The following is a 15,721-nucleotide window of genomic DNA, read 5'->3' as shown; positions in this document are numbered from 1 at the left end:
TGAGAAGGGGACTTTTAAGTAAAAAAAGTGAAGGATGTAAGAGAGTGAACCATGTGGATCCAGCAGAAGGAACAGCATGAGCAAAGGACCGCAGGAAGGAGTGTGCTCAGTGTGCTTGAAGAATAGTGAGGAGGCCAATGTGTCTAGAGCCAGAGTGATCAAAGGAGTCAGAAAGGCAATGGAGGGACGGGGAAAGAATTATAAGGACTTTGGCTTTTCCTCTGAGGCCACCATCTCAGGTCAACTTCCCTAAAATGGGGAAGCCATTGGATGGCTTTGAACAGAGGAGACATGATCTATCTGACTTGTATTTTGATGAGATCACTCTGACAGCTATGTAAAGAACAGACTGTAGTGGGCAAAGGCAGAAGCCGGCAGGTGGTAAGAAAGCTGTTGTAGTCATCCAGGTAAGAGATAACGGTAACTTGGACTAGGGCAGTAGCACTGGAGGTACTGAGAAGTGTCCAACTTCTGGATATGTTTTGAAGATTAAGTCAATGGATTCCCTGATGGACTAAATGTGGAGTGTGACTGAAAGAAAGGAGTCAAGGGTAATTCCAAAGCTTTGGCCTGAGAGAGTAGAAGAAATGAATTGTGGTTCGCCATTAACTGAGATGGGGAAAAGCAGGTTTGGGGTGGAGTATCAGGAGCTTAGTTTGGAACATGCTGAGTTTTGAAATCCTACTACATATGCAAGTGAAACCATTGAATAGACGCTTACATATACAGTTCTGGAGTTTAAGAGCAATGGCTGTAGCTGGAGATACTACTTTTGGATTCCTTATCATGTAAATGGTATTTAAGGCCATGAGTCTGGATGAGGTTATCTCGGAAATGAGTAAGTATAGATAAAGAAGAGAAATGAGGATGAGTCAGTGAAAAAAGTCTAAAAGAAGAGCTAAGAGTTAGATAAGAAGAAAATCAAGCAGCAAACTGAAGAAAGTATATCAAAGAAGACGGAGTGATGGACTATGTCCAATGCTGTTGAGGTGTCCCAGTAAGATGAAGACTGAGAAATTAACATTGGATTTTACAATATGGAGGTCACTGGTGGCATTGACAAGAGCCGTGCTGTGATGGGTACAAAAACCTGATCTGTATTACATAACTTCTTAAAGAACTTAAAGTACTTCAAGAGCAAATAGGGGAACTATTAACATACCTTTCTTAGTAACTATAAGAACAAGCAGACAAAATAATCAATTAACATATAGAGGATTTGAACAATACTATTAACAACCTCAACCTCATTGACACTGTACCCAACAAAGACAGGATACAGTTTTCAGGTGTACATGAAACTTTTGCCAAAAAAAAAAAAAGAAAAAGAAAAAGAAAAGAAAGATTATATGCTGGGCAATGAAGCAAGTATCAACAAATTCCAAAGGACTGAAATTATAGAGAAGGTTCTCTAACATAGCGCAAGTAAGCTAGAATTCAATAACAAAAAAGATAATTAGGAGATCCCTCTATACATGAAATTTAAAAATTCTTTTCTAAGTTACACAGGGGTCAGGCCCTGTTCTAAGTACACTACACGTATTGAATCATTTATCCTGATAGCAACCTTATAAGGATAAGGCAGCTGAGGCACAGAGAAGTTAAGTGGCCTACCCAAGGTCATTAAGTCCATGAATGTTAGAGTGAAATTTGAACCCACGCACTCTGGTTTTACAGTTCTATGGGCCAAGTGTTCTGGGTGGCATGTGTGGAGATCACCAGCAGTCAGTTTGGGTCCGTAGGTAATCAGGTCCATAGGCCTTTATAACAGCGTAGCAGTAGATCCCCTATCTGCCCTATACTCTACTTGGGATGCACGTTCACAGCAGGCTGAATCCACAGCTTGTCAACCACTACATTTAATCATTTTGTAATATCTGTTGTAAGCACTGATGATTCCCAAACTATAGGGACTCAGAAAAGTTGTCACTCTTTTGGAAATGGAGCAAATATACAGTTTTCACTATATATGTATATATATACACACACACACATATATACAGACACACACACACACACATATATATATATATATAAATATATATATATATATATATATATATATATATATATATATACATATATACGTGCACACACATATATATGTATATATATATATATCTGGTTTTACTCACGAGACTTAAGTTCATCATAGCTTTGGTTAAACTCACATGTTGAAATCGAAGAAGGTGTATCCATTGGGAATATATGCACAAAAGAAAAATAAAAGCAATATTTAAAATAAATACAGTTTAAGTGTTTGAGTTAAATTAAAAACAAACTACTTCAGATGCATATAGACCTTATGATAACATAGCTCAACATGTCTAGAGGATCAAGTAACATCACTGAAAAATAATCACCCATTAAAAAACAGAATATGCCTGATCATGAGCAGTCATGTGCCAGTAAATGTATAACAACCAGCTCTCAAAAAAAAAAAAAAAAAAAGGCCTGTTTTATAGTGTTTGTCCATTCCTGTGGTGTAAATACTTCCATCACGGCCAATTTCAAGTTACCAAAGTACCATCAAGCAGCTTGCAAAATTCCTGAGAATTTAACGGGCTCTTGTAAGTTGGTATAAGTTGTATACCTGGCACACTACTGAAGTATGACGCAAACTAACCTTAAGAAATTACAAAGGACTTACATGTCAAGAATTATAAGATGTCACACTTTATGTATGTGTGTGTATGTGTGTGTGCGCGTGCACGCGCGCATTTCTTTGTACTAGTTATCTTTTAATTAGTAATTATTTACATGTACAAAATGGTACACAGTAAAGACTCTCCCACCCATCTCTTTCTATGAGCCATCAAGTTCTTCTTAGAGGAAGTGTAGTTTATTCATTTCTTGTATATCTTTAGAGAAGTATGATTCTTTTTTTTAAAGAAATTATAAATATATATATATATTGTTTCTTTTTTCTGCTTTTAAAAACAAAGATGATAGCATACTCCTATACTTTGTTTCACATCTTGCTCATTTTCCACTTAACAATCCATCTTGGAGATCATTCCATTTTAGTACATGAAAACAAGCCCCTTATTGACAGTCATTTTGCTATTACAATGTTGCAAATGATATTCCTATTAATTTATCATTTCACAACTGTGAACATATATGATAAATTCCTGGAAATGGAATTGCTAGGTCAAAGACTGCTTCAGGAAGAGGCAGCAGACAAAGTAGGTAGCTAAGCAGTGGAAGAAAAGATTGTAATCCTGTCCTCAATAATTACTGACATAATCACATAATAGAGTTATATTACCTGCAGACCAAGCTCTGTTTGGTGAAACTTTCACAACTGGTCTATTTGAAATGGAAGTACGCAATGCATGCTGGAGACTTAAAGAGATCACAAGAAAGGTGAGGCACACAGGAGAATAAATAGAATTACATATATCCTACCCAGCTGAGCCTGCATTTCCTGCATTTCTTTAATTCATCCACCTATCCATCCATCCACCAATTAACCCATCCATCCTACTACACACTAACTATACATCTGTGATAAAGAGATAATTAAGAAATAGTTAACGGACTTGTCTAACAGGCGATTATATAATCAATTATAAACAACATAACCTAAAAGTAGAATGAATGAATAATACATGACCCTTACAAAAATTTTGGACAATACTGAAAAGTACAAAAAAGAAAATTGAAACAAACTAAAATTTTCCACTCAGAAACAGCTAACATGAACATTTTCAAATGATATTCCTCAAAATTTCTATTATTCAATTTGTACGTATATGCACACAAGTCCTGACAATTAAGTTCACGAACTTGTTACACCGAAGTTGCTAATCTTTTTTGACATCAAAGGGATTATTCATTATGAATTTGTACCAAATGGACAAAAAGTTAACCAAGTTTACTACTTGGAAGTACTGAAAGGGCTGCGTGAAAGAGTTAGATGACCTGAACTTTTTGCAAACAATTCATGGCTCTTGCATCATGACAATGCACCAGCTCATATAGCACTGAGTGTGAGGGAGTTTTTAGCCAGGAAACAAAAAAGAAAGAAGTCACCGGGGACCAGATCAGGTGAGTTGGAACATCCTCCCTACTCACCTGATCTGGCCCCCAATGACTTCTTTCTTTACCTGAAGATAAAGGAAATATGGAAAGGAAGACATTTTGATGCCATTCAGGACATCAAGGGTAATACAATGACAGATCTGATGGCCATTCCAGAAAAAGAGTTCCAAAATGCTTTGAAGGGTGGACTAGGCACTGGCGTCGGTGCATAGCTTCCCCAGGGGAGTACTTGGAAGGTGACTGTAGTGCTATTCAGCAATGAGGTATGTAGCACTGTTTCTAGGATGAGTTTGCGAACTTTATTGTCTGACTTTGTATATGGAGTACATTTACGTGTGTATGTGTATACACACACGTGTATGTGTCGAATATTATTATGTACAATGTTTTGTGGATAAACAGTTTGCCATGCCATTAAATAATCATCTAGATGTCATACTAATGGCAGCAGTGGGGCGCACTTTTTGAGTTCTCCTCAGGATCTTATCACAAACGGGACACCTATAACCCATCAAAGGACTCTCTGCTCATCACGCAGAACAGCTAAGAGACTCATGCAAGGATTACTTGAAGGTGGGCAAATTGGGCGAGCAGGGGAAGAGGGAAGGGAGCGGAGTGGAGACGCGGACCGCATCTCTGGCTGTGGGGACGCGGCCCCCATCTGCGGCTGTGGAAACACGCCAACATCTGCGGCGGTGGAAACGTGGCCGGCATCCGCAGCTGCAGAGACGCAGGGTATCCCAGGACGGAACAGAGAACACAAAAGCCAGGAGGTGGGATCTTTCCCTGTGTCCCACAGCTGATCTCTCCTGCTGAGGGGGCAGCATATCCAGCATTTGTGGCAATAACCTCAGCTGAGACCCCCAGTTGGGCCCTAGGCCGGACAAAGGACACAAACTCCATACCTGGGTCCCTGCCCCTGCTCTTCTAATCCTACCCCCGCCCTTCCAGAGACTTAAACTGGCCCCTGAACTGAGGAGTAGTGTCAGATTACAGAGGAGCCTTAGTGCTCAGGCTCTGGGAAGACTGGTATGTAGCTCTGACCCAGGGAAGAGGCTGGGAAGACTGTGATTTTTGCTGGGATAGGAAAGAAGAGACTCCTCCACCCCCAGCCACCACCTTTTCTGGCCTGTGGGAAGAGTGTGACACGGCTGGGCTGGGAGAGAGAAGACCGCTCCATCTCCAGCCCCCACCCTTTCTGGCCTGCCTAGGGCAGGGCAACTACATCTGCGGAGGCACTCCCAGGGATCAGCAGTAGGCGGCAGACACAGCTCTGGGCTTTCAGCAGCTCAGAAATCTCCCGCCCGCCACACACACACACACACACACACATACACACACACACAGGGAAGAGGTGCCCTAAGACTCAGGAGAACTGGACACAGGGCTGGTGGTGCTACTCTCTCTGTGCATATGTGCAGGCAAGAGCAGAAACTGCACTGACTTTGTAGAAACTACCATCCAGACCCCTCAGCCCCACGCATCTAAATCTGCAGTCCCAACATCACTCTGGGCACCAGGTGACCGGCTCTGCCTGCACAATACACAGAGGACTCTTTGGTATAGCAGAGGACAACCTGGATATTACTTGGTGGGCTTAAGCTAAGACTGGCGCTGCTTTTTTGTTTTGTTTTGCTTTGTTTTGTTTTGTTTTGTCTTTATATCTTTGATATCTTTGCCTGTGTTGAGTGCAGGGTGTCGGTTGTTTTTACATGTGAATGTATTTGATTTTTTTCTTTGTTGTTGTTGTGCTTGGTGATTTGCTTTGTTCTGAAATTGCCCTACCAGGGCCCAGCTTAAGAGGCACACGATTCAACACACCCAGAGGCCAACTCTAGACCAAAACAGAGTACTACTGGGTTTGACCTACAAATGACCCACTCAGAGGGAATTCTCTACAGGCACAAGAGTCCATAGAGGCCAAACTACATTTAAGTGGTCAACCCTCATGCAGCAGAACACCCTGCAGTGGACAGAGCCAAGTCTCACAACTAGTCAGCCTAGGCGTTAACCCCACCTACTCACAAGCGAAAAGCAATTAAAGATCTTCTTTAACAGGACAATATACACAACACAAGAGTCACCTTTGGAGCACACGCAGAGGAGAAGAACGAAGTAGTGCAAGTCAAATATAAAGGACACATACTACATAAGATCACCCAGCAAGAACTAAGAACTCTAGGGGATCTACCTAATACATCGAAGCAAACACAGAGAGTCAGCCAGAATGAGGCAACAAAGAAACATACCCCAAATAAAAGAAAAGAAGAAACCTCCAGAAATGGAACCAAATGAAACAGAGGTAACCAACCTATCAGAGAGAGTTCAGAACACTGATGATAAGAATGTTTAAGGAGCTTACAGACGATAAAAAAAAGGATAGAGAAATCATAATGAACAACCAGTTAGAACTAAAGAACACCATTACTGAAATAAAGAACTCACTTGAAGGAATTAACAGCAGGTTAGATGAAGCAGAGGATCGAACCAGCAACTTAGAAGACAGGTTAGCAGAGATAACCCAAACAGAACAACAGAAAGAAAAAAGAATAAAAAACAATGAAGATGGTTTAAGAGATCTCTGGGATAACATCAAGCGCAACAACATGCGCATCATAGGAATACCAGAAAGTGAAGAGAGGAAGCAAGGGATTGAGAACATATTTGAAGCAATAATGTCTGAAAACTTCCCTAACCTGATGAAGGAAACCAACAAACAAGCCCAGGAAGTGCAGAGAGTTCCAACCAGGATAAACCCAAACAGGTCCACACCAAGACACATTATAGTTAAAATGGCAAAGATTAAAGACAAAGAGAGAATCCTAAAAGCAGCAAGAGAAAGACAGAGGGTTACATACAAGGGAACTCTCATAAGACTATCAAATGACTTTTCTGCAGAAACATTGAAGGCCAGGAGGGAGTGGCAGGAGATACTCAAAGTGATGGAAAACAAAGGCCTACAACCAAGATTGCTTTATCCAGCAAGGCTATCATTTAAAGTTGACGGAGAGATAAAGAACTTCCCAGAAAAGAATAAGCTAAAGGAATTTATTACCACCAAGCCAGCATTGCAAGAAATACTAAAGGAACTTCTGTAAACAGAAGAAAGATGAAAACAATCTAATTACAAATTTAAAAATGGCAATAACTATGTACCTATCAATAATCACTTTAAATGTAAACGGTTTAAATGCATCAATTAAGAGACATACGGTGGCTGAGTGGATAAGAAAGCAAGACCCTTGCATATGCTGTATACAAGAGACTCACCTCAGATCAAGACACACACAGGCTGAAAGTGAAGGTTTGGAGTAAGATATTTCATGCAAATGGAAATGAGAAAAAAGCTGGAGTTGCAATACTTATATCTGACAAAATAGACTTTAAAATGAAGAACATATTAAAAGACAAAGATGGGCACTATATAATAATAAAGGGGTCAATCCGACAAGAGGACATAACCCTAGTAAACATCTATGCACCCAACATAGGAGCACCAAAATATATAAAACAGATACTGACTGACATAAAGACAGAGATCAACAGTAACACTATCATAGTAGGGGACTTCAACACACCTCTGACAACAAGGGACAGGTCTTCCAGACAGAAAATCAATATGGAAACAATTGCCTTAAATGACACATTGGACCACTTGGATTTAATTGATATTTTCAGAGTATTTCACCCCAATGCTGCAGAATATATGTTCTTCTCAAGCGCACATGGAACATTTTCCAAGATAGACCATATGTTAGGCCACAAAACAAGTCTTGATAAATTTAAGAAAACTGAAATCATACCAATTGTCTTCTCTGACCACAGAGCTATGAATTAGAAATGAACTATAGGAAAAAAAAACTGGAAGACACACCAATTCATGGAGGCTGAATAACATGTTACTAAATAATGAATGGGTCAACCAGGAGATCAAGGAAGAAATCAAAAGATATCTCGAGACAAATAAAAATGAAAACATGACGACCCAAAATCTATGGGATGCCGCGAAAGCAGTCCTCAGAGGGAAATTCATAGCATTGCAGGCCTACCTGAAGAAACAAGAAAATTCACTAATCAACAGTTTATCTTCACACTTAAGGGATCTGGAAAAAGAACAGCAAAATAAGCCCAAAGGGAGTACAAGGAAGGAGATAATAAAGATCAGAGCAGAAATAAATGAAATAGAAACCAGAAAAACAATACAAAAGATCAATGAATCCAAGAGTTCGTTCTTAGAGAAGATAAACAAAACTGACAAACCTTTAGCCAGACTCATTTAAAAAAGAGAGAGGACCCAAATTAATAAAATCAGAAATGAAAGAGGAGAAGTGACAACAGACACCGCAGAAATACAAAAGTTTTAAGAAATTACTATGAGCAACTATATGCCAACAAATTTGACAATCTGGAAGAAATGGACAATTTTCTAGAGGCATACAACCTTCCAAGGCTAACTCAAGAAGAAACAGAAAATCTGAATAGACTGATTACCACCAGGGAAATTGAATCAGTAATCAACAATCTCCCAAAAAACAAAAACCCTGGACCAGATGGCTTTACAGGTGAATTTTACAAAACGTTCAAAAAGGAATTATCACCTATTCTCCTCAAGCTCTTCCAAAAAATCCAGAAGGAGGGAAGGCTCCCAAACACTTTTTACGAAGCCACTATCACCCTGATCCCAAAATCAGACAAAGACACCACAAAAAAAGAAAACTACAGGCCGGTATCTCTAATGAACATAGATGGAAAAATCCTCAACAAAGTATTAGTGAACAGAATTCAGCAATACATTAAAAAGATCATACACCATGATCAAGTGGGATTTATCCCTGGTATGCAAGGGTGGTTCAACATGCGCAAATCAATTAATGTGATACACCACATTAACAAAATGAAAAATAAAAACCACATAATCATATCAATAGATGCAGAAAAAGCATTTGATAAAATCCAGCAGCCATTTATGATAAAAACCCTTAAGAAAGTGGGAATAGAGGGATCATATCTCAACATAATAAAGGCCATAGATGATAAACCCACAGCTAACATCATACTCAATGAGGAAAAGCTAAAACCATTCCCCTTAAGATCAGGAACAAGGCAAGGTTGCCCACTTTCTCCACTTCTATTCAACATAGTGCTGGAAGTTCTAGCCACAGCAATCAGACAAGGAAAAGAAATAAAAGGCATCCAAATCGGTAAGGAGGAAGTAAAATTGTCATTATATGCAGATGACATGATACTATATATAGAGAACCCTAAAGACTCCACCAAGAAACTATTAGAGCTGATAGATGAATTTAGTAAAGTAGCAGGATACAAAATTAATATTCAGAAATCAGTTGCATTTGTATATACCAATAATAAAACATCAGAAGAAATTAAAAAACAATCCAGTTTACAATTGCTTCAAAGACTATAAAATACCTGGGAATAAATTTAACCAGAGAAGTAAAAGATCTGTACTCAGAAAATTATAAGACACTGAAGAAAGAAATGAAAGAAGATACAAATAGATGGAAACACATACCATGTTCATGGATAGGAAGAATTAATATAGTTAAAATGTCCATACTGCCTAAGGCAATATATATATTCAATGCAATTCCTATCAAACTACCAACGACGTTTTTCACAGAAATAGAACATATAATCCTAAAATTTATATGGGACCATAAAAGACCCCGGATAGCCTCAGCAATCTTGAGAAATAAGAACAAAGTGGGAGGTATAATAATACCTGACATGAAATTATACTACAAGGCTACAGTAATCAAAACAGCATGGTACTGGCATAAAAACAGACACATAGATCAATGGAACAGAATAGAGAGTCCAGAAATAAATCCATGCCTATATTGCCATTTAATATACGACAATGGAAGCAAGAATGTACGGTGGGGTGAAGACAGTCTATTCAATAAATGGTGTTGGGAGACCTGGAAAGACACATGCAAAAAAATGAAGCTGGACCACCTCCTTACACCATATACAAAAATAAATTCAAAATGGTTTAAAGACTTAAATTTAAGATCTGAAACCATAAAATTCCTAGAAGAAAATATAGGAAGAACTTCACAGACATTACCTGGAGTAAGATTTTTACTGATGTATCCCCTCGCGCAAGGGAAGTAAGAGGAAAAATAAACATGTGGGATTACATCAAACTAAAAAGTTTTTTCACAGCAAAGGAAACCATCAATTAAACAAAAAGGGATCCTACTGAATGGGAAAAGATATTTGCCAATGATATATCTGATAAGGGGTTAATATCCCAAATTGATAAAAAAAAAACTCACTCAACTCAACTCCAAAAAAACAAACAACCCAATTAAAAAATGGGCAGAGGACATGAAGAGACATTTTTCTAAAAAGGACATACAGATGGCAAACAGACATATGAAGAAATGCTCAACCTCACTAACCATCAGAGAAATGCAAATAAAAACCACAGTGAGATACCACCTCACCCCAGTCAAAATGGCTATCATCAATAAATCAACAAACAAGTGCTGGCGAGGATGTGGAGAAAAGGGAACACTTGTGCACTGTTGGTGGGAAGCAGATTGGTGCAGCCACTATGGAAAACAGTATGGAGGTATCTCAAAAATCTGAAAATGGAACTACCTTATGATCCAGCAATTCTTCTCCTAGGTATCTATCCGGAGAAATCCAAAACTCTAATTCAAAAAGCTTTATGCACTCCTATGTTTATTGCAGCACTATACACAATAGCCAAGACATGGAAACAACCGAAATGCCCATCGGTAGATGACTGGATTAAGAAGCTGTGGTACATTTATACAATGGAGTATTACGCAGCCATAAAGAAGAAAGAAATCTTACCATTTGCAACAACATGGATGGACCTAGAGAACATTATTTTAAGTGAAATAAGTCAGACAGAGAGAGACAAATACCATGTGATCTCACTTATATGTGGAATCTAAAGAAAATAATAAGTGAATGAACTAATCAGAAGCAGTTTTGGAGAGAAGAAAAATTGAGAGTTGCTAGATGGGGGGGGGGATAAGGGGGAAGATGAGGGGATTAGAAAACAGTCAGTAACCACAAGATTGACACGGGGTTTTGAAAATTAATTTGGGGAATGTAATCAATAATGTTGTAAGGATTTTGTAGGGTACCCGATGGACACTTGTCCCATTTGGGAGACCAGCTCAGGGATGATGTAGGTGCCTGATCACCGCACTATACACCTGAAGCTGAAGCTGAACAATAATGAATGCCAACTATAATTATATATGTGTGTGTGTGTGTGTGTGTGTGTATGTATATGCATATATATGTGTATATGTATATATATGTATGTATATACTTACAAGAAACTTACAAGAAGCCGAGTACAGCATTAGGAATAGAGACAGTGGAAATGTAATGGCTCTGTGCAATGTCAGAGGGATAGTGGATGGGGGAAGGGGGGTTCACACAGTGTGAGGGATATAAATGATAAACGTCTAAGTATTACTTTGTCTTGTGCACCTGAAATTAATAAAAAAAGAACATCAAATTATGAATAAAAAAAATAATCATCTACAACATTTATTCTCACTAGGGGAGACTCTAAGTAAGGGAATCAAATTCTTCAAAAGAATGGGGTAAGTCAGTCCCAATCTCTGACTTTGGAAATCACTCCATGCAATAAAAGACGTTTGTGAACAGTATGGAATTCCACAAAAGGCTGAAAAACTGTATTCTCTATTACCATTTAAGATCACTGCATAGTATTCCATCATATTCAAAGCCCATAATTTATTTATTCACTCTCATGTTGTCAAAATGAGGGAAATTATTTAGAGGGAAACAAAATTAACATATACTCAGACATTTATGAACTTACCTGTTAGGAGGAAAAATGTAATTTTTCTCTTCTAAAGAATCTAAATGCTGTTTCAGTGCTTCAATTAAACTGTGGGGTGTCTAAAAGTAAAGTTATTATGAAAGAGCTATTTTCTGATAGTTCTTAGCAAATTCATACTCCATCACAAAAAAGATTTGAATAAAAAATTAAGACAGCTATACAGCAAATGCAGTAAAGCTAAATAATCAATTAAAGCTACAAGTCAATTCATTATTAAAGGTAGCATCTTGGTACCAAATCATATTTTCAAACTATGCTTTTTACATACGTTCTTTAAAAACAACAACAAAAAGGCCTCTTAAAATGATCAAAGAACTGATAAAATGTCTATCCACTTTGGAGAAGACATTGGGCTTGAAATCATTCATTGTTTGTGGTTCCTTCATGAGTCACCAGGTCATAAAATAAAGTAAAACATTAAACCTAAAGGAGAAGATGGAGAAGGGGCAAGAAGGAAACTGAGAGAAACAAAGAAAAAAAGAGAGACAGAGAGAATCTCACTCATATTAGCAAATTCAATCATGGTTTCTGTTCTCTGCTGAAATGTCACCTCCTCAACAGTGATTTCCTTGACTACTGTATATAAAGCAGTACCTACCAAAGTCTCTTTACCCTCCTTATGTTTTATTTTTCTTCACAGCACTTACCTTTATTTAAATTATCAGTTTCTTTCTGTATGTACATTGTCTGTTTCCTGGCAACAGAATATAAACATCCACAAAGAAAGCAATTTTTTTCTGTTTTTGTTCATTGATGAATCTTAAGTGTTTGGCACACAGTAAGTGTTTAATTAATATTTATTCACTGAATGTGGATGCATTCTTTCATTCTCCATTCCCATTAAAAATGGAAAAAGTGGACTTTTTACGTAAGGTCAATTCCCCATAAGGGTTCTATATAGCCCACCATCTCTCTTCTGGTCCAGTCACTCAGTGGGAAAAGTTTAGTGATAAACTACTATACACAAGGCACTAGGGATACAGCCATGTGCAAAAACAGCCTGTTCCCAGGCTTCCTGACTTGAGAAGCTCCAGTCTACAAGACTGGGGGTAGAGACATCAAATAATCACAGGAATAAATGTCAAATCAATGGACACAACCAAAATGCCCATCAATAGACGACTGTATAAAGAAGAGGTGGTATGTATATATATATATATATATATATATATATATATATATATATATATACACAATGGAATATCACTTGGCCATAAAAAAGAAGGAAATCTTACTATCTGCGACGACATAGATGGACCTGGAGGACATTATGCTAAGTGAAATAAGTTAGACTGAGAAAGACAAATACCATATGATCTCACTTATATGTGGAATCTAAAGAGCAAAATAAATGAACAAGCGAAACAGAAATAGAACCATAGATACAAAGAACATTTTGATGGTTGCCAGAAGGGAGGGGGGTGGGGGATGGGTGAAAAAGGTGAAGGTACTAAGAAGCACAATTTGGTAGTTACAAAAGAATCACAGGTATGTAAATTACAGCATAGGTAATACAGTCAATAATATTGTAATAACTATGTATAGTGCCAGGTGGGTACTAGACTTACAGGGGTATCACTTCATAAATTATATAAATGTCTATAAACTACTATTCTATATACTTGAAATTAATAAAAATAATATTGCATGTCAACTATAATTTTAAAAAATAGACATGGGGATATAAAGTACAGCATAGGGGACAGGGATATAGTCAATAACATTGTAATAACTATGTACAGTGTCAGATGGGTAATAGACTTATCAGGGTTATCACTTTGTGAGCTATAGAAATGTCTAATCACTATCTTTTTCTGCACTCCTGAAACTAATAAACAAATGATTATGCAATAGGTGCATGATACTGAGCGTTTAAAGAGGGGAATCTGACCAGGTCAGGGAAGGAAGCCCTCCTGAAGAAAGTAACAGTTAAGCTGAGATATGAAGGCTACGTAGTAGACAAGGAGGATAGCAGGAAAGGAATGGGCATTGTAGGCAGGAGAACAACATGTGCAAAGGCCCTGGGAAGGGCATATGGCGCAGAGCAAGAATATAGATGAACCATGCAGCGAGAGCAGAGAAAGCAAAGGGAAGTGTGAGTGAGATGACGCTGGAGAGTAGGTGGGGATTAGGCAACGCAGGACCTTAAATGAAAGGCAATGTTGGGAGTTTGGACTTTATCTTAAAAGACCACTGGAGAGCTTTTAAGTGAGGGGTGAAATGGTCAGATCTGTATTTCACAAGCTGTCAGATGTAATAACAAAGTAATAATAAAAGTTATCAGTATTTGAACAATGTTGGTTGGAAACAGTGTTTTTCAGCTTTCAGACAATTCACTGACAGCTGTAAATTTGTGGAAATGCTGCCACCCAGTGTCAGCAGACGTGATTAGCAGAACTGCGTAGAATCACTGAAAACTTAAAACGCTCCAAGGTGCTTGACAACCAAAGGGAGCTACTGCAGGTGGGCCGTGACCTCTTTCGTGAGGCACAGTTACCCTCCCCCCACCCAAACCGTGAAACGCCGTGGGGCCCCACGGTGGGGAAACGCATCCAGGTGCCCATCAGGATGGAAGCCGAGTAGGTCCCTGAGTCTGTGCCCCTGGAGCTTTGGCGAGCGCTGTGGCCCAGAGACGTATGTTTGGACCACTGTAGTGAAAAATGAAAGTGCAGCGGACAGATTGCAGACACAGCAGACCCTGCCGCGTGAGTTTCCTGGAGTCGCTCCCAACACGACGGGCACGGAATGGTCGAAAGGAGAGGGGTGGACAGACAGCTGCTGGCAGAAGGAGGCTCTGTGAACCACAGACGGTGTCGTAACCGAGGCAGAACAGATCAGCTGTGGAAACGAGGGAGATTCCCTCTTAACAGAAGGGTTTAGGTCAGCCTTAAACTAGCGAGCCTGTACCTAACAGTTTAGCATCCCTTCACATAAAGACGGATGGAAAGCCAGGAGAAACTGGCCAGTGGCCAGGGGACTACCAGGAAATCCCATCCAAAACAGAAGATTAAGTATTGCATCTTGCACCTCCCACCACTGAAAAGGAAACCCGACACCCATCAGGGCTCTCTGGGCTATGGCGACATGTTCCCACACCACAGAAGACTGCTTCGGTCCATATCCCAGGTGACCTAAAAGCCTGCCACATTACTTTGGGGCCCAGAGCAGGAAAGTCTCTGTAGCAGTCCTGCAGCCCTATGGAACATGTGGGATGGACACATGCAGGTCCAGAGGCCACAAACAGACTGCATGAGCAGGCTGCCACATCCTCGCTTCACCCACAGCTGCTACACTGCCACCTCTACCTCACATCACATCCATTACCATGTGAGGGATTCCTGACCATCAGGTTCTGGGGAAGGAAAAAAACCTGAGTTCGTTTGATTCTCACAACTCTGCTATAAGATAGACAAGAGTAGAACACTCATTTTGCAGTTGCAGAAATGACGCACAGAGAATGGAAATGACTTGCTGGAGATTACACACCTGAAAGGTGGACAAGGCAGCCACAAACCTATGTTCACTATTCCAAACACTGCTGTTTCCACTGATCAGTTCTGTCCATTTAAAAAGCATGCGCTATACCTTCTTACACCATATACACGAATAAACTCAAAATGGATTAAAGACTTAAATGTGAGACCCGAAACCATAAAACTCCCAAAAGAAATCATACACATGACATTGTTCTTAGTAATATTTTTTTCTGATCTATTTACTCAGGCAAGGGAAACAAAAGAAAAAATAAACAAATGGGACTACATCAAACTAAAATGTTTTTGCACAGCAAAG

At 39.1% G+C, this 15,721-nt stretch overlaps 1 protein-coding gene across 1 annotated transcript in view; it reads right to left on the bottom strand.

Moving 5' to 3' along the window:
• Positions 1-15,721, bottom strand: part of LOC141569594 (phosphatidylinositol-binding clathrin assembly protein-like) — a 51,030-nt gene that overhangs the window by 24,633 nt on the left and 10,676 nt on the right. The window contains exons 9-11 of the mRNA XM_074323329.2: positions 11,909-11,988; positions 4,677-4,767; positions 3,272-3,407 (exon numbers count right to left, since the gene is read on the bottom strand). Coding sequence (XP_074179430.2) covers positions 3,272-3,407; positions 4,677-4,767; positions 11,909-11,988 — 307 coding nt within the window. The remainder of the gene's footprint in view (positions 1-3,271; positions 3,408-4,676; positions 4,768-11,908; positions 11,989-15,721) is intronic.

Source organism: Rhinolophus sinicus, chromosome 18, assembly GCF_057876585.1.
Source record: "Rhinolophus sinicus isolate RSI-liver-muscle chromosome 18, RSI-T2T, whole genome shotgun sequence".
NCBI classification, from domain to species: Eukaryota; Metazoa; Chordata; class Mammalia; order Chiroptera; family Rhinolophidae; genus Rhinolophus; species Rhinolophus sinicus.
Note: the sequence above shows the minus strand (reverse complement) of the source record. Positions and strands in the feature narration are given on the sequence as shown.